This window comes from Rhagoletis zephyria, unplaced genomic scaffold (genome assembly GCF_001687245.7).
Source record: "Rhagoletis zephyria isolate East Lansing unplaced genomic scaffold, Rhagoletis_zephyria_1.1 Rzeph_scaffold_03283, whole genome shotgun sequence".
NCBI classification, from domain to species: Eukaryota; Metazoa; Arthropoda; class Insecta; order Diptera; family Tephritidae; genus Rhagoletis; species Rhagoletis zephyria.
Window position 1 is genome coordinate 40,569 of NW_016160366.1, and position 24,678 is coordinate 65,246.

General features: G+C 34.6%; 1 protein-coding gene across 1 annotated transcript in view; it reads right to left on the reverse strand.

Moving 5' to 3' along the window:
• LOC108368735 (huntingtin-like) overlaps nucleotides 1–23,706 on the reverse strand; it is a gene marked incomplete at its 5' end in the record, with an annotated part of 35,774 nt that extends 12,068 nt beyond the window's left edge. The window contains 2 exons of the mRNA XM_017623647.1: nucleotides 13,428–13,629; nucleotides 23,532–23,706. Coding sequence (XP_017479136.1) covers nucleotides 13,428–13,629; nucleotides 23,532–23,706 — 377 coding nt within the window. The remainder of the gene's footprint in view (nucleotides 1–13,427; nucleotides 13,630–23,531) is intronic.
• Between the last annotated feature and the right edge of the window lie 972 nt (nucleotides 23,707–24,678).

Below are 24,678 nucleotides of genomic sequence, written 5' to 3' on the forward strand. Positions count from 1 at the left end.
TTTAATATGGTATTGGTTTCGGTATCAGTGTTCGTATTGGTATCAGTATTGGTATTGGTACGTTATTTATAATTGTTATTTCTGTTGGTATTTAGGTAGTCCTTCCGCAACTATACTTAGTTAGAACTTTTACAATATTCATTTTTATATTTAGACACTGTTCTATAAGCTAAGATGAATCGTACAGCATTCTAAAGTATACCCCCGTCCCTCCTTCCCCAAAAAGATGCATTTGCAGTAGAGCAAATACGTCAGTAGTTACGTAGTCTGTGTTTATATGCATATACATGTATGTAGCAATCGCCAAGAATGCGCGAAAGAAAAATTGAATTTAGCGGTATGTGGCAAAGCCGAGGAAAAGTACTCACAATTCACTAAAGCAAACAAACGTACATACATATGTTACAGCAATACAAAATACAAGTCCTCAATGGAATTACATAGACATAACATAGGGAAGCTGGCAAAACCACGCCAATAGATTACGGAGAGATTTTCGATTTACGAGGCAACGGACTATGCAAAACCATTTTCAGTCCACGACACCAGTCAACATGTGACCTTAGAGAGTGGCAGGTGTGTTTCGGTTACATTGTTGTTGTTTTGTTGTCAAGGTGTGATTGCAGGCAAAGATGAATGGGTACGGGAACTGCGGTAGACGAGATGGAAGTTGAAGCCATTAAATATGTAGTATGTAAGTGTGTAGGAGGGAGTGTACAAATGTATATATATCTAAGTATGCATAGATATGTAAAAGCGTCCAGGAATTTACAAAAACCGCATGGTTTAAATATAAAATGGATGGTTTTTGCGTTAAGGATATTTTTACGACGTAGAGTAGATGTGACAGAATCCATAGGAAGGAACAATATCAAGCTCTAATACAGCGTCTGGTACCAACTTCTTTTTCTTCTTTTTTTATTTTTGCCAGTTATATGTATTATTATTTATTTATTAGTGCATTTTTCTATGAGTTGCACAAACACAAATGAGAATTCGTTTGTGATAAATCTAGCTAGACAAATATGCGTATCAATACTGCGATCATCGAAATATTTTCGAATGGAATTTTAAGAATTTGTATAAATGGTAAACTTTGACTAGCGAAACCAGTACAGTCTAGCATATTTTCTTGGCAAACGAACGACATTAACTTATCTTTGGCTATTTTGATTTTCGTATGAAAATTCATAGAGTAAATGTATATGTAAATACGTTTACCGTATATTAGGTTACAAGGTAGAGGAATTAATCCAGAAAGGAATTGAAAACCAAGAAATCCTCACTGTGCGTGGAAAATGTGAAGAAATCATTTTCTCATGGCAGCCTACGTGAGCGTTGCATGATTATTGACAAGGAATGACGGAAATTTGTTTAAAAATACATCGGAAGCATAAATAAAGACTAGTAAAAGAACGTTGAATTGCCCTAGAAGCTTGCGGAAGGGTTGAATATTTTGTTTCATCTTTAACTTTCGCATTCATCATAAAGACCAAATATTGCATTGGTGCATCACGTCTTCCTAGGCAATTAGTACAAAACGATCGCTATATGGAACCAAATACACTGAGAGAAGGGTATAATTACATCAACTAAATACTATGTATTTCGGTATTATTTTCACTTGAAGTTAAAAAATTTGTTATATTTTAAGATCTCTCCCAAAATATTTCGGAAAAATATTAAGATTTATGTGAGCTAGACCGATTTTAAATTTAATTTTTTTTATAAATACAATTAGTTCTTAAATTTGTTTTACAGAAATAACACTTCTCACTTCCAACAAATACTGTCACCAAGCACTTCTTTAGCCAACTGGCCAAAGCCAATATTTTAGAGTACAAAAACGTTGCATTTATTAGGTATATACCTAGGGTTACCTTAATTTTAGCACAAACTGCGGAAGTTTAGGTAACAGCATGAACTAACTTCACCATGTCATTAAGCGACATGGTGGGAGTAGACTCTATACTTTTAGAACTAATGACTCTCGCTCTTTTATCATCAATCTGAGGTTTCGATAACAGCCTCCAATCTAGGGCCCAAGTATTTTACCCTCCCAGAAAGTTCGATGAGAGCACCTCCAATCGAGGGCAACTTGGGTTGAGGATCTTGCACTTTCTTTTGTCTTTCTAGCAGCTTCCTTTGCAGTGGCGGACTGCTAGACGCTTATTCAGCGACCAGATCGAGGAAACCTTAGGTCAGATTATCCGTGGAACCTGAAAATCGCCTGAAAATCACTCTTCCCATACATCTCGAACAAGTCGTTCACGACCACCATAATCGAGAGCGAAGGTTAGAGAACCCCACATCGCGGGGTTCATGTGTTCATTATTCGCGGCAAAGAGGCGCCACTCCACTTACCCGCAACAGTTCGGTGACATAGCAAGTTCTAGATGAGGCTTAATAGATTTCTTTCAACCCCACGCTTATTTAGTGATTTGACATTGGCTTCCAACGTCACTAAACGTTACCTCGATGTTGAGAACAACTCCTATTGCAAAGTATTTATGTTTGAAGTTTTTTTCTATTCATTTAAAAATTGTTTGCAGGACGAGCATCAAAAAACTTGCTCTCTTAGAAAATGCAGAGCTCTAGATTGATGACAGCACACAATCGGTTCCGTCAAAGGAAACTCGGGTTAAAATTTCGTAAGAAAAACTGGAAAATCTAAAGTTGTGAATGTTGGCGCAAAATAAACGCTGAAAGATGTGAACTTAAGATTGGAATAGTAGCTTACGGATCTGTATGTTTTTTTTTTGTAGATCAGGTCATTTTCCCAAGAAGTTTTGTCAAAAAAATTCAAATTTTAACAGGAAAAAAATTAAAAAATAATAGGTTTTTTTGCTATTTTTTTCACTTGTGTTAAATCCTGCTGTGTTAAAGCCTGAAATAGGGGCAGGAAATGTTGTTACTTATACGCCATGTTGTACATGGCCGTATTTTTTAATAGTCGTACATGGCGTATGCGTAACATTTTCCATGTAAAAGTTTGAATTTTTGTTTTTCATTCGCAATGCAAACTTAAAATGAAAATATTATGGAAAAGTATTCTGATCTAGACATTTAAACGAAAAGCCGTAGTTCATTAAGCTGACGGCTTTTAATTTCCTCTGCAATATCTAATATAAATAAGAAACGTCCAACATAAAAAATATTCACATGATTGCCAGTTAAATTAAGATAAAGGTATTTATTTGTGACAGTTTTCGAGAATTGAATTTTGAGTGCGAAAAAATTGTGTTGTAGTCATAACAGCCATGTATTCATTTTTTATGAATATTAAAAAATAACGACCATAAAGCGATGATGGAAATAAGTTTTGCACGCTGCCACAAGGGACAGAAATTCCATGGACACACAGGAAACTACACCTAAACAATGTAATGGAAAATAACAAAAAAAGTAACTACTATTACATATGTACATACATATACACATATGTACATATGTAAATATGTGCCAGTAAAATCTTATGAAAAAATAAAGTCAGCAACATATTACAAATGAATAAATGGAAAAGCCAAAAACAATGCGCCAACGGAATCAAAATCAAGTTAAAGCCAACTTTATTCGCAAAAAAACTTTCAGCACACAGTTTCAACAATCGTTGCAACGGTAAAAATGATAAAAGAAAAAAAGTCACTGAACAAAAGTGAAACAGCGACACTTTTGTAGCAATTCTACGAATTCGTTTCATGTATTGAAACTTTTATTTACCATTCGGCGCGAGCATAAGTCGGAAAAAATTGCAACGACTAACTAAGGGATACAAAATAAACACCCGACAACAACAACAACGCGCCAACAACGAACTGTATGATGACAGCAGCGAAACTAGTATTTTCGCGGATTGAGCTGGTATTTTCGCTATTTGTTGTTGATATGCGACAATCGTTGCCAGTTGCCAACCTGAGATCACAAAGTAAATTGCCGTGCAGTTGTTGGGGCGTTGAAGTAGTGCGACAGTTACTTTGCTGCATGGACTGAACGACTGGGCAATTGTGGGTTGTACAACGTGTATGTATGTGGAAAAAAATCCCAGGCTGTTGGCATGCGTTGCTAGCAGGGGGAGCAGGCGGGGGTGGGGTGTAAAGATGTACATGTCCAATATATTTGTCAGGCAAATAAAATAGTAACAAAAATTTAACTTTTAAAAGCATTTCCGAAAAAAGGCAATTGGGAATCGGAACATTAGTTCTGAAATGTTGACCAAAGCCAGAACTTACAACCGATACTACATACATATACTTAGCAAGAAGAAGAGCAAACCTCAAAGATGAATCCATAAATATTCTGTATAGTTCCAGATCACTCCCGAACCTATAAACGGCAACTGCGAAATGCGTGCTTTTGTAGGAAGCCAAACACAAAGGACGGCGCATGCCTGGTGGGTTGCAATTCCGGTTTTTGAGACAAATGATTTATTTTATCCTTTAATGGTTTCGGCTGTGAGAACCATTTCAGGCGAAAGAGTTATTCAGACACTTAATTGAGAAATAAAATTAGCATTTTATAAACGCTATGCGAGGGAAATCATATACCAAGAATAAACCCTTTAGCTGGAGCAAATCCGTTTTGGTCGGACCGCGAGTTACTGAGATCTTGTTAGGACATCAGATCGCATTTCCCTGACTAGCGTAACACACAAGTTGGCCTCCTAAAGCTTTGGCAAAAAACAACGACCGCGTTGTAGTTTGTTAAACAGACTGCGAACGGAAGGAGAAGATCTCACTGGCATCAAAAATAACAAAGACTCTGAACGAGAAGACTATGCCGAGGATGCTTTTTGTCACACGATTGGTGCATTTGTACAGATTTGTAAAATTTTTATAGCGGGCTATTGGCACAAAATTAATGAAAATTTGTACGACATTTTTTTTTTAGTCACACGATTGCTACTATACAATTTTGGCGAAATGCCCAATCGTATGGAAATGCCTTTATAATAGAAGAAAAGAAAGGAAATAAGGCAAAAAAATAACATGAAATATTTACCTGATATTTTTGAGCAGAATTTAATTTTAATTTGAAAAGTGTCTAAGAAATAAGAAGCAAAACAATTACTGGTAAGAAAAATGTAGTTTAGCTCTAATAGTAGGAGATCCGACAAAGGCACGACCTTCACCCATTTGTTTAATGGATGAAATTTACTTTGTATGTGTGAAATTTAACGTGTTAGGAAATATATTCCGAGTGGGTTGGCTGAAAAAATCCTGGCCAGGATATTTTTTTTAATTAAATATTCAAAAAGTAGTATTGTTATTTTTTTTTTTAATTTTACACTCATTTGTTTAATAAACAAATTACTTAAATACCAATAGAAAGAATAAAGCCTTTAGAATGTGTTAAACAGATGAGTGAAAATTATTAATATTACCTACCTGCCAACCCGCAGGGTAGGCCAGGACAAAAACAGACAACCCAACGTTTTCACATTCTATAGGCTTAATACTTTCGATTAGGATATAATTTGTGTGAATGTGAATGAGTGTATGTATGTATGTACATAGATTTTTTCGTGCCAAATTTATTAACTTATTTATATGGTTTCCACATATTTTTCAATGCCCAACTTTGCCGTTAAAATTTTTGATATTCAATGCGGAGTGAAATAACGGCATTATACATACATACATAAATATGTGTGTTTATGTTATATGAAAACCAAGTTAATTCTACTTATCTATGCATTTCTTATTGACAAGAAGTAAAAACAAAAAAAAAAAACAAAAAACGATTTCAAACTAATTTTTATTGTGATTAATAAAAATTGTGCTCAAATTTCATTCACGACACAAAACAATACAATATGAATTCGTTAACCATTTCCTTATCAAACGCGACAGAGCAGAACAAATAAGTTGATAATGTTATTGTTTAATGTTTTTGTTTTTTTCACTCACATGTGTTTTTTGCCCTTGCATGAGACAATGAGATAAGTGCTCGCACTGAGCAAAGGCGGCAAATACAATTAAAAAACACACAATTTACAATTTAATTTTCATTATTTACTTAACAATGACTGTCATTGGCTATTTCTAATTTCTAATTAACGAAAAGGCATAAACACATGTGAAGTAGACTGGCTCGCGAGAAATTGTTTGCAGTTACAGCCCCCAGTCGGCGAGTCCCAAGGACAGCGAAAATCGAAATTTCATCAAATTTTTGTTATTAATTTTTCATTATTCGTTGAAAGGATATTTTTTATAGTAACGGGTGATTTTTTAAGAGCTTGATAACTTTTTTTTTAAAAAAAAACGCATAAAATTTGCAAAATCTCATCGGTTCTTTATTTGAAACGTTAGATTGGTCCATGACATTTACTTTTTGAAGATAATTTCATTTAAATGTTGACCGCGGCTGCGTCTTAGGTGGTCCATTCGGAAAGTCCAATTTTGGGCAACTTTTTCGAGCATTTCGGCCGGAATAGCCCGAATTTCTTCGGAAATGTTGNTCAAAGCATACTGAGCATCTTTCTCTTTGACACCATGTCTGAAATCCCACGTGATCTGTCAAATACTAATGCATGAAAATCCTAACCTCAAAAAAATCACCCGTTATTTCAAAGAATGCGTATCCGTAAGCGTGCGTGTACAACTTTCCTAAGTTTTCATGCGTTGCTATGTATGTAGGTGGTGCAATACAAATTTGTATATTAAATTTTTCTGCTATGGAGATTCGCCGTTAGGCTAACGGCAGAATGCTAGAAGCGCGGAAGTGACAGCATTAAAGTCAAATACATGCACTCTACCGCTGCTCTCAAAGTAAGCTTTAATTTTTTTTTCCTTAGGAACCCAGCCACCAGTCTACTGCGCTGCTTGGGTGAAGATAAATAGCAAATTTGAAAAAGTGCATCGCACGCTCATGGTGCACATAGCAACTGTGATTTTCACAAAGCTAAAGACATTTATTCGAAATTGGTCTAGTTAACCGCATGGCAGCAAAGCGAACAAAACAACAACTCAATATGGTCGGCTGGTAAACAATGGGCAAATACACATGCAAATATGAATGGTGTCAGATAATAATGGCACAGATTGGAAATGCAGAAACAACTAAATTCTACATAACCGAAATAATGCATTTAAGCGCATACATACATACACACACACACACACACACACACACACACACACACACACACACACACAAACATTCAAGTATCAAGGATATGTTGAACCAGAAGAGCTAATCCAATCCAATTGAAATGCAAGCGAATGAATGAAGTTGCCTACTCAACGCCATTCGACTGCCGCACAGTGGGAGAAATCACGAAAAAGCTGGCCATATAAAGTAAAAATTAACCTAGAGGCATCGAATTTGAAACACGAGCTTCTTTAGGGAATATTAGCATAAGATGTTAATATAAACAAAATCCGCACACAAATGCACCCTTTTCGCATATATTTTTTTTTTTAGCTCGAAATTTTATATTTGGGAAGCTCTAACAAGGAAGCAAAAGGTGACAGAAACTTCCACTAGGGCTTTAGTTAAAGCTAGAACTCTCGTCTACTGTCCCTAAAAATACAATCCCTGCATTTTGACCCAAAAATCTTTAAGTGATTTTTCTTGGACAGCAAAAACTGACTTTAACAAAATTTTTTTCTTTCCAATATGTTTTTGTTGTTCAATAAATGACTATAAGTGACATCAGGTTAAAAGCTGTGACAGACGGCAAAGCTTATGCATATAATCTGGCACACATATGCACATAATAATTTTAACCTAACAGACGGCAGTTATGTGGATAAACGAGCCGCAAGGTCGCGGGTTCGAGTCCCACGGCCAATTGAATTTTCATTTATTTCGTTTTCATTCTTTTTTTTATAAGTTCTATATTTTTTTTACGTTGCTTTCAGTTAGTTGTTGTTGACTTTTTATTAAAATTCAACTCTAAAAATTTAAATTAACTAATAGTAAAATAAAAAATGTGATATAAAATAAAGCAAATGAAAACAAAATAAAGTAAAATTAAATATATAGATCAAATAAAATAAAAAAATATAAAATAAATAATAAAAACAAAAAAAAATTTCGCAATCGCTCCAACCGAGGATCGAACCTGGCAGCTACAGGCTTGTAGCCCGTAACTCTTACCACTCGGCTACCGCGGACGCGGAACCCGCGCGCTTTGTTTGCTTACTTGTACAAAAGACAACAGCTGGCCGTTTTTACCAGTGTTGTCAACGAAAACTGCCCGGATCCGTGTTAATTCCCAAAAATTTCGTGCATTTGTTCGGCTGCTTATGCGCATTTTAAAGAGGAAAATACATGAGTCAAAGCAAATAAAGGCTGTTTATGCAAATAATCGAGCCCGTTTGTCAACCGTATAAGGTGCCGGGATGATATTTTTGGAGCCAGTAGTCGAGAGCTCTAGCTTTAATTTAAGCATAAGTGAAAGGTTTTGTCAGGTTTACTTTCTTTGTTAGAGCTTCTCAAATATTGCAAAAACTCGATTTTTTTACACTTCGACCTCCTTTTTCTCAAAATCTTGACCTGGTGGAAAATTTATACATACTTACAGATTCGCAATCAGCACAAAAAGCTCTATCAAAGCTTTAATAAATATTTGCCGCACCAAAATTAGTGTTGCCCTGTGTAAGCTTTCCTTACAATACAATGAGCACAGTTATTATTTTATAGCGCTATTGTATCGTGAATTACAACAGAACTTGGACGAATCTGGTTACTTTATTTTCGAATTCTTGAAGTACGTTGCTTTTGCTATTATCTTCAATGCGCAGAATAGCAAGATCTCCCGCGATGACAACTTTTTCAACAATCAAAAGAAAACTTTTTTTTAGACATAAATTTAAATTTTATGAATTAGACTATTTAAGATACAGTCAGAAACGCTCACTATATCGCACACACTTTTTATTTTAAAATCAAATTTCCGAAGCACAATTTTAGAGACAGCTTTCTCATGCTTCCTCCCACTGTGTGCCGTTATTATTATAGCCAGTAGAGTTGTCGGTTGTTGGTGAGCCTCTATTACTGCTGGTTGTCTGTTTGTTGTTAGCATTATTATGGCATTTTTACAAACCAAAGGCACCGCCACCCTGCATTTGCCATAATCGCATTCTCCGCCAAGTGCATGTGCATGCAAAACACGCGACCACTTTAATATACTTACTCTATGTGCATAAAACGAATTCAAGCGGATGATCTGAGCGGCAGCAAATGACCCAAAATTTCCAAAATCCACTTGACGCTTTTATTTGTTGTACATAAATATGTATGTATGTATGTATTGTTATGCTGTTTGTACAAACCAGTTGACTGTCTGGCTGGTTGGCTGGCTGACTGGTCATATTATGGCTAAAATCCACTTAGCCAATCGAAATTTTTGTTGACTGGCGCCAAAATGAATAAAAGTTAAACATAACAAAACAAGCGTTTGGGGGAAAACCATACAAACAAGAGCAAAACAAATAAAAAACAATGCGCACCCAACAACAAACAGCTAATACTACTCTCTGCACATACAATATTTGTTTACAAAAAAAGTGCATTAAAACACAACAACACGTAATATTAACAACAGCAAATGTAAGCGCCTAATTGCATTTGTTCGACGACGGCGCCGCTGCTCAGCTTATAGTGCAAAAGTTGGCGCCGACATGAGGTGTGGGTGGGCGGGCGTCGCAAAAAAAAGTGCAATTCAAACATATGTTGATGTTATAGCTATGTGTAGTGGTCGTTGTTCTGCTGCTGTTGCCGTCGCATCTGCTGCTGTGACCATCAGTGCGCTAATAGAATAACATTTGCTAAAATTATAATGATAATTGGCATCTCGTTTATGGCTCTCGTATGTCGTAGCTGTAGTAAAGCGTAAAGCAGTGATGCAACAGTCATTAACCAACTAAAGGCCAGTGGAGCGTAGCGTTTGGTAGTAAACGAGTTTGGAATTTGTTGTAATCAAGCGATGCAATCAGTGTTAAATCCTATCAAAAAAATTTTTATACGTTTGTTTTTTTACAACTATTAGTAAATATGAGGCAAAGGTCACATCCCACACTTGCACACTTTATTGCATGCACTGTGTATTAGTATATTTTTAATCAAAATTGCATAAGTCTATTCTATGGGAAATTTTTGTTGATATCACTGAATATTTTATGGAAGCCACTTTCCAAGTGCGATGTAGAATTGCTGGGCGACTCCGAAAATCGTGTTAGGTTTTTTTTTATTTGTATGGATAAGTTTTTTTTTTTTTATATATCTCGCGAACCAATTGGACTGAGAGCTAACGAAATTCTCCATAAATGAAGAAAATCGATGTACAAATAAGAAAGGAATGTGTGGTCAAATAAAAATGCGGAAAGATTTTTTTGTATGGATAATGAGCAAGAAATAATGTTACTCATACGCCATGTACAGCTGAAAAACACCCTCTTCTGCTCATTTTTCGTACAAACAATCCGTGGGCATTTTCATTTGACCACTCATTCCTTTCATACTGCCGTACCTAAACAAAAGCGTTGGACTGAGCATTTTCTGACACCTTGCGTTAAGGAGAAATATGTAACACCAACAATAAGCATAGATTTGTTTGTGTTAACTACGAAAATGACAGTTTCGCCGTTTTCTGCAGCCAACTTCACTTCCTAACGTCCTGTCAAAATCGGATTTTCTAACCGCTAAGCGTTGAACTCGCGTTATTTCAGACAACGCTGACGTTTTTGTTTAGGTATGCCAGTTATTTATCCAAGGGTTTTCATTGCTGTGACTTAATTATAATATTTTTCAAGAAGTAGTCTTGGTTCTTACTTGTTTACAACTGCTTCCGTCTTTTTGAAAGGATTTTCAGTTTTCGCAAGTTGGCAAGCAGGGCTGCCAACTTGGCTCAAACCGTTTAATTTTTGGCTCTATTTTACTTCAAATGGCACTTAATTTTTCAATTTGGCACAAAGTGCCAAAATGGCACTTTTGAAAAATAGTAATATTTCAATACATTTTTGTGAAATATTTTGCTTGTGCTTCTTTTTCACAACTAAAATTTTATAATTTCGATTGCGTATACAACTGGTTTATCTTATTATTTCAGCATTCGACTCTAGTAATGAATAGTAATGAATTTAAAAAATGGCATTTTCTTGGCACTTTTATTTTTGTATTTGGCACATTTTGGCACTTTTTTTCTTCAATATGGCACTTCATAGATAAGGATATGTGGCAGCCANTAAGCATAGATTTGTTTGTGTTAACTACGAAAATGACAGTTTCGCCGTTTTCTGCAGCCAACTTCACTTCCTAACGTCCTGTCAAAATCGGATTTTCTAACCGCTAAGCGTTGAACTCGCGTTATTTCAGACAACGCTGACGTTTTTGTTTAGGTATGCCAGTTATTTATCCAAGGGTTTTCTTTGCTGTGACTTAATTATAATATTTTTCAAGAAGTAGTCTTGGTTCTTACTTGTTTACAACTGCTTCCGTCTTTTTGAAAGGATTTTCAGTTTTCGCAAGTTGGCAAGCAGGGCTGCCAACTTGGCTCAAACCGTTTAATTTTTGGCTCTATTTTACTTCAAATGGCACTTAATTTTTCAATTTGGCACAAAGTGCCAAAATGGCACTTTTGAAAAATAGTAATATTTCAATACATTTTTGTGAAATATTTTGCTTGTGCTTCTTTTTCACAACTAAAATTTTATAATTTCGATTGCGTATACAACTGGTTTATCTTATTATTTCGGCATTCGACTCTAGTAATGAATAGTAATGAATTTAAAAAATGGCACCTTCTTGGCACTTTTATTTTTGTATTTGGCACATTTTGGCACTTTTTTTCTTCAATATGGCACTTCATAGATAAGGATATGTGGCAGCCCTGTTGGCAAGTTTATTGTTTTTTCCAACCTGGTGGTTTAGGCCTAGGAATTGTTCCATAGTTTTAAGTATTTTATGATTTAGACCTACCAAATTTCGAACGTGATTATTCAAACTACTTGAAGTAAATTCTCTGTATGAATTTCTACAAATTCTATATTTAGTGATTCGAATTTTACTTACCCACATACATGCAGGAAAGTAGCAGCTGCAGCGCCGGTATTGAAAATCTTTCATTTTCCAATTTAACCAATTCCAATGCTAACTTTTCAATTTTATTGCGCAGCACTGGCGTTACAATGCCCGATATACCAGTTGCAGTGTTCACGGCGGGACCGCCAGAGGAGTGACTGACGTTGCTGATAACCACAATGCGTTCAAGTCCCTGCAAATAAAAAAAAGTAAAGATATTATTAAAAACTTCGTTTTTCCTATTCGAACAATTTTTAATTCTTGCTGTTAATAGTTGTATTGCTACCTAAAATGAAATGCGATTTTTCAGCACCCTTGCATAATAGCAAAAGTTTATTCAAAATGATCTATATTTGCTGTTAACTACGCCCTTAAGGGTTAGATAATGAATTCAAAAAGGTTTGCGGAGGTTAAAAGAGAGAGAGAGAGAGAGAGAGAGAGAGAGAGTACCAAGATTGTTAAAGTTTTCGATTTATTTTTCGGTTTATTTATTTACAGAGTTTCGAAGTTTAAAATTAATCGCGACTATTTCTAGAATTACTCTATGGGTGATTTGGATATTTATTTTTATTTTTTTTCTGGCACCACTATTACGTTTCCAGTAAAGAATTGCTCGCTGCTTTCGAATTGGAGATTGGAGTAAATATGAGCAGTTAGTGTTTATTATTAGTAAAAAACATATTTTTGCTTTAAAAATTTTTGCGATTTTAAATATTTTGTGTGTAGATTTACATATGNGCTTCCGTCTTTTTGAAAGGATTTTCAGTTTTCGCAAGTTGGCAAGCAGGACTGCCAACTTGGCTCAAACCGTTTAATTTTTGNGCTTCCGTCTTTTTGAAAGGATTTTCAGTTTTCGCAAGTTGGCAAGCAGGGCTGCCAACTTGGCTCAAACCGTTTAATTTTTGGCTCTATTTTACTTCAAATGGCACTTAATTTTTCAATTTGGCACAAAGTGCCAAAATGGCACTTTTGAAAAATAGTAATATTTCAATACATTTTTGTGAAATATTTTGCTTGTGCTTCTTTTTCACAACTAAAATTTTATAATTTCGATTGCGTATACAACTGGTTTATCTTATTATTTCGGCATTCGACTCTAGTAATGAATAGTAATGAATTTAAAAAATGGCACCTTCTTGGCACTTTTATTTTTGTATTTGGCACATTTTGGCACTTTTTTTCTTCAATATGGCACTTCATAGATAAGGATATGTGGCAGCCCTGTTGGCAAGTTTATTGTTTTTTCCAACCTGGTGGTTTAGGCCTAGGAATTGTTCCATAGTTTTAAGTATTTTATGATTTAGACCTACCAAATTTCGAACGTGATTATTCAAACTACTTGAAGTAAATTCTCTGTATGAATTTCTACAAATTCTATATTTAGTGATTCGAATTTTACTTACCCACATACATGCAGGAAAGTAGCAGCTGCAGCGCCGGTATTGAAAATCTTTCATTTTCCAATTTAACCAATTCCAATGCTAACTTTTCAATTTTATTGCGCAGCACTGGCGTTACAATGCCCGATATACCAGTTGCAGTGTTCACGGCGGGACCGCCAGAGGAGTGACTGACGTTGCTGATAACCACAATGCGTTCAAGTCCCTGCAAATAAAAAAAAGTAAAGATATTATTAAAAACTTCGTTTTTCCTATTCGAACAATTTTTAATTCTTGCTGTTAATAGTTGTATTGCTACCTAAAATGAAATGCGATTTTTCAGCACCCTTGCATAATAGCAAAAGTTTATTCAAAATGATCTATATTTGCTGTTAACTACGCCCTTAAGGGTTAGATAATGAATTCAAAAAGGTTTGCGGAGGTTAAAAGAGAGAGAGAGAGAGAGAGAGAGAGTACCAAGATTGTTAAAGTTTTCGGNGAGAGAGAGAGAGAGAGAGAGAGAGAGAGAGTACCAAGATTGTTAAAGTTTTCGATTTATTTTTCGGTTTATTTATTTACAGAGTTTCGAAGTTTAAAATTAATCGCGACTATTTCTAGAATTACTCTATGGGTGATTTGGATATTTATTTTTATTTTTTTTCTGGCACCACTATTACGTTTCCAGTAAAGAATTGCTCGCTGCTTTCGAATTGGAGATTGGAGTAAATATGAGCAGTTAGTGTTTATTATTAGTAAAAAACATATTTTTGCTTTAAAAATTTTTGCGATTTTAAATATTTTGTGTGTAGATTTACATATGTATGTGTATTTTTTAAACATCTCATGTTCAAAATCAAATCTTGAACATCTTGGACGTTTATTTAAAAAGATTCTGGTTGAAAAATAAACGCTTTTCAGTAGTAGTTTTACTAGCACTATTTTGAGTGCTTTTAGAGAGAGAAAAAAAATCNTTTTCAGTAGTAGTTTTACTAGCACTATTTTGAGTGCTTTTAGAGAGAGAGAAAAAAAATCANTGATTTGGATATTTATTTTTATTTTTTTTCTGGCACCACTATTACGTTTCCAGTAAAGAATTGCTCGCTGCTTTCGAATTGGAGATTGGAGTAAATATGAGCAGTTAGTGTTTATTATTAGTAAAAAACATATTTTTACTTTCAAAATTTTTGCAATTTTAAATATTTTGTGTGTAGATTTACATATGTATGTGTATTTTTTAAACATCTCATGTTCAAAATCAAATCTTGAACATCTTGGACGTTTATTTAAAAAGATTCTGGTTGAAAAATAAACGCTTTTCAGTAGTAGTTTTACTAGCACTATTTTGAGTGCTTTTAGAGAGAGAGAAAAAAAATCATTGCACATTTACATTTAACCGTCGATTTCTTCGTCAGTAGCTTTTTTTTTTTTTTTTTTGTAAAAGAACACAGGAGAAAAATTTAAACAAAAAAAAAATTATATTATATTTTAATTTTTTCCCCTGTTAAAGCGCTGTTTGCAGTTCTCACGAAGAACGAAAGGCTCACATAAAATTACACATAAGAAATAGAAAAGAAATTTTCTTCTATCAAAATTTATTAAATCTGTAGCAGCTCTCAAGAAAAAAATGCTCGTATATTTATTTCTTCAAGAAAATTTACAGCAACAGCAAAGTACTTTTTCAAGCAAAAGAACTAATGAAAGATATATCTTGTGATTTTTCTTGAGAACTGCAGATGGCACATAGTGTGGGAAAATCTNAAAATGCTCGTATATTTATTTCTTCAAGAAAATTTACAGCAACAGCAAAGAACTAATCAAAANTTATTTCTTCAAGAAAATTTACAGCAACAGCAAAGTACTTTTTCAAGCAAAAGAACTAATGAAAGATATATCTTGTGATTTTTCTTGAGAACTGCAGATGGCACATAGTGTGGGAAAATCTCTAATAAATGCCTAAATTTGCTTGAGGCAAGGCGAATTAATATAAGGTGATAGCAGGGGTACAAAAACAAAAATTTACATGTATTTTGTTTTTGCTTTGGCGGCATAAACTGTCAAAATCTGTAAGAGTGTGTGTAGAAATTCAAACAAAATTTTTCAATTTGATATCAGAAGCCGTGCGGCGAAACACATACACAAAATCAGCTGAGCTAGTAACACCACCTTATATAAATTCGCCTTGGCTTGAGGAATATGGAAACATGATTCGTATGTTGTCAGCCTTGAAGACAAAGGGCAAAAGGGTAGTTTCTTGCCAAGGGCACTCTGAAACAAACGACACGTGTTATTTGAAGTGGCGCCATTTTTGGAGAAAATTAACAATTTGATTTCTGTAAAATGGAATCTTCTTTTGAAGGCATATACGATAGCCTAAAATTTATATAAAATTACTTAAAAAATAATTACAATTTCTATAGTTAATTGTTTAAACTTAAAAAATGTACAAAATTAAAAATATATTAAAATTAATAGCAAAGTTATATAATTCCGCATAATTCCACTGTTTAGTTTATAAGTGGCCGGCCGGTCGGCCGCGTCAGGGCGGATTCAGTTTTTATGAACCTACTAAATAAATATAACCCTTTCTGACTGATACTTTCCCTACTTCCATACGAAGTAAATAGAATAACATTGCGAGTTGTTTTCTTAGTAAGAAAAAAGACATACGAAACCCTTGTCGGTGTCCATTATTGTTCAAGTACGACCAAAACACAGCGCACGCGGTCAACTCTTGGCTTAAGGAACCTATTTGAACTAAAAGAAAAGGCGCTACCTCCAGTTTAGGTACTGCGTTATATACTGAAGAACCCTGCTTTTCCATTTAGATGTGTAGCTTAACTTATTTTTGTCCACCTCCGCCGCCGAACTTCAAATAGTCCTCTAAAAGGACAAGGCTGTAAATCATTTGCATGTGGCGATGAACTAGGCTTCAAGCATAGGGCCATGCGCTGAATGCGAACATACATTTATGGGTATTAAATAAATCATAAGTAAAAGCAATTTTCAACCTCAAATTGGAGAAGTAGATTTGCCTGAAACTAACCAGACAATATTTTTGTACATTAAGCCATAGGACCTGGCACGTACGTACGTAGATAGCTAGCTAGATACATATCTAAATAATACAATTTCTATAAACTTTTACAAGCACTTACTTGTACGACTTTTTACTCAGTACTCGAGTGTTTACAATTAAATTGCTGCAATTTATGCTCTTCATGTGCTCATCGACGCAGAATGGATGTTGTTTTGTGTTTTTCCTTTTTCATTTTAATTGTCACCCAACAAGTCAGCCATAATCCACACAATTAAACCAACGTCCATTAGGCATTTTCATAGTCCCAAAATGTTATTTAACTATTTGCTAAACTAACAAAAGCGAGCACATATACATATACATATATGTATATGTGTGTGTATATAAGCGACGGGGCATGAAAACGCAAATAAACATCACAGCTAGTAGCTAGTTCACTCCGCATCATAGCATTAGCCTATTAAGCCATGTAACGCACATACCGACACGCCCCCTAGGAAAGGTGTAAGGGTCAGAGAGTATTTGAACGGGGTGTGTGTGTGCGTGTGCTTGTGCTTGTGCGTGTGCGTGGTGGTCGGCAATGTCATGGCACAATTCAAGCGTAAACGCAACGCATTGATTCCGGTCAACGACGGTCGTCAGCCAGGCAAGCCAGTGATCGGCGGCCAGCTGGAAGCGCGGTGCTATTTTATTTTTGCTTTCTGGCTATAAAAATAAATGCTATAACATACCAATGCATATGTATACAAATGAGTGTGTGCGTACAAGCATTTGAACGCCTGTTTGTTGTTGTTAGTTTTGAAAATTGCCAATCAAAAAACCAATTAACAAGGAGCAGCAACAGCAACAGTAACAGCGACAGCGACAGCTTTGGGCCACTGACCACCAACGACGGCCACAGCGGTCATTCATTCGCTGCTCGTCATGCAGCGATGTCCTGCGGCAAATCAACAAAGCACTAAACGAACGGATATCGAGAGTCAGAGAGCAGCTCTGGGCAACGTTGGAGACAAAACAAAGGGATAACAAATGAAAGAATAATGCTTTTCGACGTTGGGGAGAGCAGAAGAGACAATGGCGGTGGCAGTAGCAATATTATTTGCCAAAGAAGAAGTGTCACACAAGGGGATAAATAGAAAATAGAAAAGTAAGTGCCACAAAGCTGAGCTGAAAGGAGTAAGATTGAACAAATTATAACAATACACACAGTTAAGCAAATACACATGTATGTACATTAGGGTGGTCCTTGAATGTTGGATATAAATTTTACATCAGATTTCCAAAGCCTCAACCTTAGGGTGATGCTACTATAGTCGAGGAAATCGCATACAAATTTTGGTTCAGATTTCTCTATGGAGACTCAAAAAATTAATATGATTTTTTTTCATATGATACCTAAAATCGATACTACCGTAGTCGTAGATATCATATATAAATTTTGGTCCCGATTTAAGTCGGCTAAGGCGTGTCGCTAAAGGCTCAAAGTTCAGATTACCTTATGAAGACGACTTAACCGACTCCAATCGGAACCAAAATTTATTTGTGATATCCTCGACTGTAGTAGTATCGATTTTGGGCATTAAATAAAAACAACAAATTCTTGAGTCCATAGCGGCATCTGACCACCCTAGTGTACACACATATGTACATGTGTAGGTTTATGAGCGTATAAATAGAAGAAACCAGAACGTGAACGCGCGTGGCATACGAATAAAAGGCGAATGTTGTCAGAAACAAGGAACAGCGAAAGTAGCTCACTCCAGAAACATTCAGGACCCTCGGCACACCCACACACCCATGCATATAGGACACAATGTTGAAGAAGACAAAGTCACTGCAATAACAGCTATGTATGTATATGTATGCACGGGTAAGCAATGCCCAGAACTAACGAACGTATAAAGTCGATTTCTAGAAGCTCGGCGGGCGGAGTAGCGATTCCTGTGACAACAGAGTTACGATGGCAAACGCTCACTCAACTGAGCGCTTTGAAGCTGCTGTTTGTGTAGCTATATATGTATGTACATACAGTCAAAGTCAAAGATATGCATATAACAAGTAATTTTTAGCAAAAAAAAACCGACTTAAAAAAATATATATATATCTATATATTTCTTGATCCAATGATCGGATCTAAACCAAATTAGAATGGGACCACCTCTGAGACATTACCTTTCCGTTGCAAAAAAAGAATTATTGAAATCGGTTGACGTGGTGCAAAGTTATGCGGTAACATACATAAAAAAAAAATAAAAAAAAAAATCCGACGAACTGATAACCTCCTCCTTTTTTGGAAGTCGGTTAAAAATATAATTTATTCACCGGCAAAAACCACAAGAATAAATTTTTAATTTCATACAAAGCTCGGAAAAACGCAAAAAATATGAAGAAATTTTCAATTCCGATTCTTAGAAAAATTTTGGGTATGCAATTTCGTAGCCTATTATATTTTAGTTAATTGGCATAATTTTTTTGTCGAGGGTGTCGCGCATTTTCTTCTAACCCGAAACCCTTGAGAAAAATTTTTTTTTCTAAACATTCTGAATAAAATTCTTAAAATTTTTCGAACCCTTTTAAGTAAAAGGTAAGTATGAAATTTTAATTAATATGGTTTTTATTAAAATGTGAACTACATTTTCGTGAAAGAAGTAACAAAAAAAAATTATCATAAAACATTGCGAAAATTGTAAAATAAATCACTATACGAATAATTATTTTGAACACTGTATACATATGTATATGAATGTCTGAACTTTTTTGGGCGTAACTGGTGGCGGTCAATGAAGCGTAGTGATTTAACTACTGCTGATGCTACACGAAAAAGGACTCACTTAAGCGGCAAAGTGTGTCCATCTGACATTGCGGATGTAAAAGCGTGTGTGTGTGTGTGTGTGTGTGTGTGTGTCATGCGAATTGCAGGTTATAATCAAATGTTTACAAAGCCACACTGTGCATACATTTGTATAGGGTGATGGTTATGAAGTCATAAAACGTATCCAGTTGGAGTCAAAATATTAAGTTGGAATTTTCATTCTGGCTAGCCAAAACTTCTACATCAAATTGTGCCCGTTTTATTTGAAAAAAAATTAGGTTATTCTTACATTTTTGTTTTCGTATTTGTCATAGAGATAGCATTTAACACTAGGTAGAGTTTGATATATGAAATGCTTTATCTGTTCTTATAACTAAAATAAGATCATATGTACAGTTTCGAGCATATAAATAGGGACGCAACATTTTGAAAAGTTTAGGCTTTTTTCTTTCGTTTACTTAGTGTTTTTTTTATCTTTTTTATGAAAGCATTGCGCACTATCTAACAAAAATCATGTAAGTACGAACTTAAAATTTTGTAAAAATTTAAGAAAGTTTGGCAAGCTGTCATCAAAATTTAAAATCTTTCAATTTGATTTTTTTTAACAAATTTTGATTTTTGTTTGCAAAATTAAATAAAATTGAGTCAGACCTAACAAAACGGTGGAGGAGGAGGAGGCAGATATATAGCTCAACTCAAACGAAGATACTGCAGATCTATCTCCGCAAATCTGAAGAATACTGACTGAAAATACTCTGGCAGCAAACAAACAAATGCTTAACAATTTTTCTGTGACCTGCGGGGAGACCCTAGCTTAGACAGATTTTGATTTCGAACGACTTTGAGAAAACGAAAAATCCCCTTTGCTGGTTCCGGAAGCTATACTCTTTGCGGAAATCTTGTAAGCCGCCGATCAGCAAAGCGATGGGAAATGCAAATTTATTTGAGTTTTATTTTGATTGCCAGCAATTGAAAATGCTATACATATGTATAATGTTAGATATTAGATCAAACATTTATGACCACAAGCAATTAAAAATACATTAATCGCTTTATTTACATACATATGTATGTATCTCATAAATACAATTTCCTACAAAATAAATGAAAATAACTAGCACCCACTTATTACATTTACTTTTCGTTTATCTTCGATGCATTGTAGACCTCTGCATGAGTTGATTCTAATTTCAATCCGAACAGAGTACAGCAGAAGTTTAATTTCATGTGCCGAAAATTCAGAGTTTCGAGTTTTGTACACTCCCAGTCATTAGATTAGCAGACCTTATTGGTCCTCTATATTACAATTTTACCTTCGCTTGTTTAATATTCATTTATATTTTATAAAAATGTAAATCTCAGTATCAAATTTTATAAAAACTTAAAAAACATCTCAACAAAGGGGTGTGATATCCTAATGACCTGCAGCGCATAAGCTAATATTTTTCGAAATATGCAGGGTATGCAGTTTTGTAGCCCATTAAATTTTAGTCGAGTAAAGTGAAACTTTCAAGTGGCTAAAAAATACCGTTGATTTTTGAATTTTTTTTATTGTTGACGGTGCTGAGCATTTTCTTCCATAAAAAAATTTTATCGAGTATACATACTTTGGATGGTAGAAAATGTATGACACTGTCCACAAAAAAAAAGGCATTTTGTAGCCACTTGAAAGGTCACTTTATTATGCCGAAATTTTTCTTAAAATATTTTTAACTGCAGGCCATTAGGATGGCACACAGTTTGGTTGACATGTTTTTAAATTTCTAATAAAATTTTAAAATCGGATTTGTACGTAGAATATGCTACATTATAAAAAATTAATAAATATTGAACAAACAAAAGGAAAACTGTGCATACTGAGAATCTAAAGTGTCTTCTAATCACTATGCGTAACTCTAGTCGGGTCGTTTCTGCTTTATTTTCTAGAATTGCGATAAGGACAATCCACCGTCGAAAAGAGAAAAAAAAATGTATCACTAATTTTTTATTAATATGGCGCCTTTTCTAAGCTTTTTACATATACCATTTTTACTGTACTACTCAAGTTGTTTTCACATCGTGTGGATATTTTAACTTCGGCCCAATAGAATATCAGCCCAGCTATCATTCCAATTCAATAAAATTCAAAGCCAATCACATTCATTTCATTTTAATATGATTGAATAATTTGCCATTTTGAATGGATTTATGCAGACATTTAATACATTGTAATCAATTGGATTATTTCAAGGAAATTGTGCATATCAATTTATGAATTAAATTTCCTTGAAATAAACTTTTTGTCTTTGTTTTATTTTATTTTAAATTGACATTCTTTGATTGCAATTGCTTTTGCTATTTAATACCTGCATTGCTTTCGTTTATTTAATTCCTAGCAACAGATCTATGCTGTTTCACTTGGGGTAATTACAAAGCATAGCAGGAATTTAAAAGTTTGTAGTCGAAATTGGATTTCCGTTCACAAACACAATCAAATAAATTATTGGGAAGCATGGACCAATTTGCAGCAAAGTGAAGGGTACTTAATATTATACATGCATGCATGTTCATAAGTAGTGTTTATGCACATAAGGCCGGCTCGGTTTATTTGAAAAAAAAAAAACAATTGTAACAACGACTCCTAGTTTGAAAGCTTACTTTGAGAAGAATTTATCGTCATAGAAATTTTTACCTTTAAATCGTTTGTTCTTTACGATTTTTTTTTATGCCTACACTTTTGTACATACATAGAAATGTATGCATATACTCTCATCATATTAAAAAAAAAATGATTCAGACGTACTGATAAAATAAACTACGGGATCCCGTATGTCGCAGTTGCCTGGAAAATGACGAGATGAAATCACCTGAACACTACCTTCTTAGGTGCCCAGCCTTTGCGAGGCTAAGGTTCAAGTACTTTCAAATGCCAAATTCCGAATTCATATTTACATAATCTGCTCGATCCGTTTTACCGATTAAATATTGGGTGCCGTTCAGAATGTAGAAACACAAAGAACAATATCCTAATTGTCCAAGTGAGCCCCTGACACACGGTGCAACCACCTAACCTACTAATAATTTTAATGGTGTTTTAGGTTCGTCCAAAAAATGTTCCCCTTCCATGGTACAAAAGATGCCAGAGAATGTAGCTTTTTTTAAAAAGGATCATAAATCAAAAAAGTTATAAAGAAAACATGATTTTGGTGCCGCTATGCGGAAGTTAAAAAAATTGTTTACGACCCTTACTAATGTAAAAATACATTTATGTGAATGAATTTGGACGTGCAGCTGAAAATACCTATCTGCGATAAACATGAAAATGCATGATAGTTAAACTAACAAATTCTGTGCCAATTTGTAATCCCTAAGCATTGGGCATACACAAGCATAACATTTAATTTGTGTGATTAAATTTGCATAGATACCATATAGGAATATTATAACGTGTATGAAATTAAATATGTGTGTATAGTATGTCTAATGATTTGTATATTTAATTGCTCCGCTGAGGAAACTTGTATGGATCAGGCATATTTGCATTTCGTGACTAGTAAGCGCTAGTGACAGAATTAACTAGTTAGGAAACTACTAAAAGTGAAGTGGGGGGAAAGGGGTCGGAAGGCACCAGGTTTGAGGTGGTCGCATACGAGAAACGACGGCTTGAGTGTATGCCTGATGCCTAACTTTTTATATACTCCTTCAGCAGTGGTTGAAAAGAATACACATCAAATGAAGGAATCCCTTTTAAAAGGCATGGACGCAGATATAGCCCGGCCATTCCTACCCTCAACAAACAGGCTTTTATTAGTTCTCCAATCCTCCAGGAAAATGCACCGCGGATGAGCTTAATGGCGTTCAGGTTTATTCAATAAATTGTTGCCTACTTGACCTTCAAATAACCGCAAACCTGGCGTGATGGGGGCTAACTGACCTCAGATTCGCATTAAGCGCGTCGAATAATTTCGGGATATAGAGGTTTGATTCAATATGCAGACTCTTTTCTTTTTCTAAACCTGTGTAATTGTTTGATTCCAAAATATTTTAAATAACTAGGCGCAAGAACAAAGTGGACTCAATATCCCCTATTAAAAATATTAATATTCGAATCCTAGGAGTTAGATCCTTTCAAATACTCTATATACCGCACGATACATATGTAATTCCATTTGTATTAGAAAGGATCCAGTTTGTTGTCATTACCTTTCACTGCATCGATATTTGGCAAATATACCATATGCAAAAACAACCTACATACATACATAGATATAAATATATGTACATATATGTTGGTACTTACGTGCAGCACACACAGGTATACATCCTCATTACTGGTCTTCCTCAGGAAATTACCTGCTGCAATTACTGTATTCGACAGCAAATGACATTGTGGCACAAATTTCGATGTCCATTCAATGAGGCAATAATTAAGAGTCCAAACCAATTTTGTGTGTGTGTCGCTGCACTGCATAGCGCTGCAAGAGAGAAAAGTGAAACGTATTAGGAAAAAATATTATTTCGGTATATTTTCGTTGAAATGAGTATCTACTAACTATTTAGTTCGGAATATTCAAATTTTAATTGAACAAGTTCAGTAAGTGAATAAGTACATATATATGTATATATATTCCATATAGTGGGCCAAGTATTTACACAAGTGAAAGTTAACAACTAAATATAGGATGGCAAACATATAGATATTTGTAGATATGTACACATATCGCACATTTCCAGCAAGAGTGACATAATCCAAAAAAAAAATGAGTTAGGTATGCAGAAATTACCGCTAAATGTTCTTCTTTATTTTGTCAAAAATTTCACATAGCTGTGTCGATTACCAGGAGTTCACTGGAACAAAATATATATTGATTTTTACTATTAGAATATATGTAAATTCAAAACTTTAAAGCCGTTTTTCTCGAGTTTTTTAATTTTTCGATAATAACACTATTGCAGAAAATGTGCAATATATATATCGAGGGATGACATTAGGGTGATTGACTCGGTTTTTCCAAACCGGTTTTTCCGGATATCTATAGGCGGTTTATTGAAATCTTGATTTTTTGAATATCGAATAAACCCGTTTAGAGTTTCGAGGTTTTCAAGACTTTTTAATTGTATTTTTTATACTAGAATTTAATAGGCTACAAAATGGCATACCCAAAAAAAATTCCAAAAAATCGGTTATAAAAAATTTAAAATTCGAAATTAATATTTATTGAACCTTCGCGAGTTTTGCCAAAAGTTTAGAAGTCATGTTTTCATTTTTTTTCCTTGTAGAATGACCCATATTTTTATAAAAAATTTGAGAAAACAAATTTCAATAAAATTTTTTGTTTTATAAAGAAGTTTTATAAGAAAGTACAGCGAATTTAAATAAAGAAAACAATTAGGGAGCTGATAAGGTGTTTTATACTGTCGTATTATTGTCTGTCGTAAACTTTAAA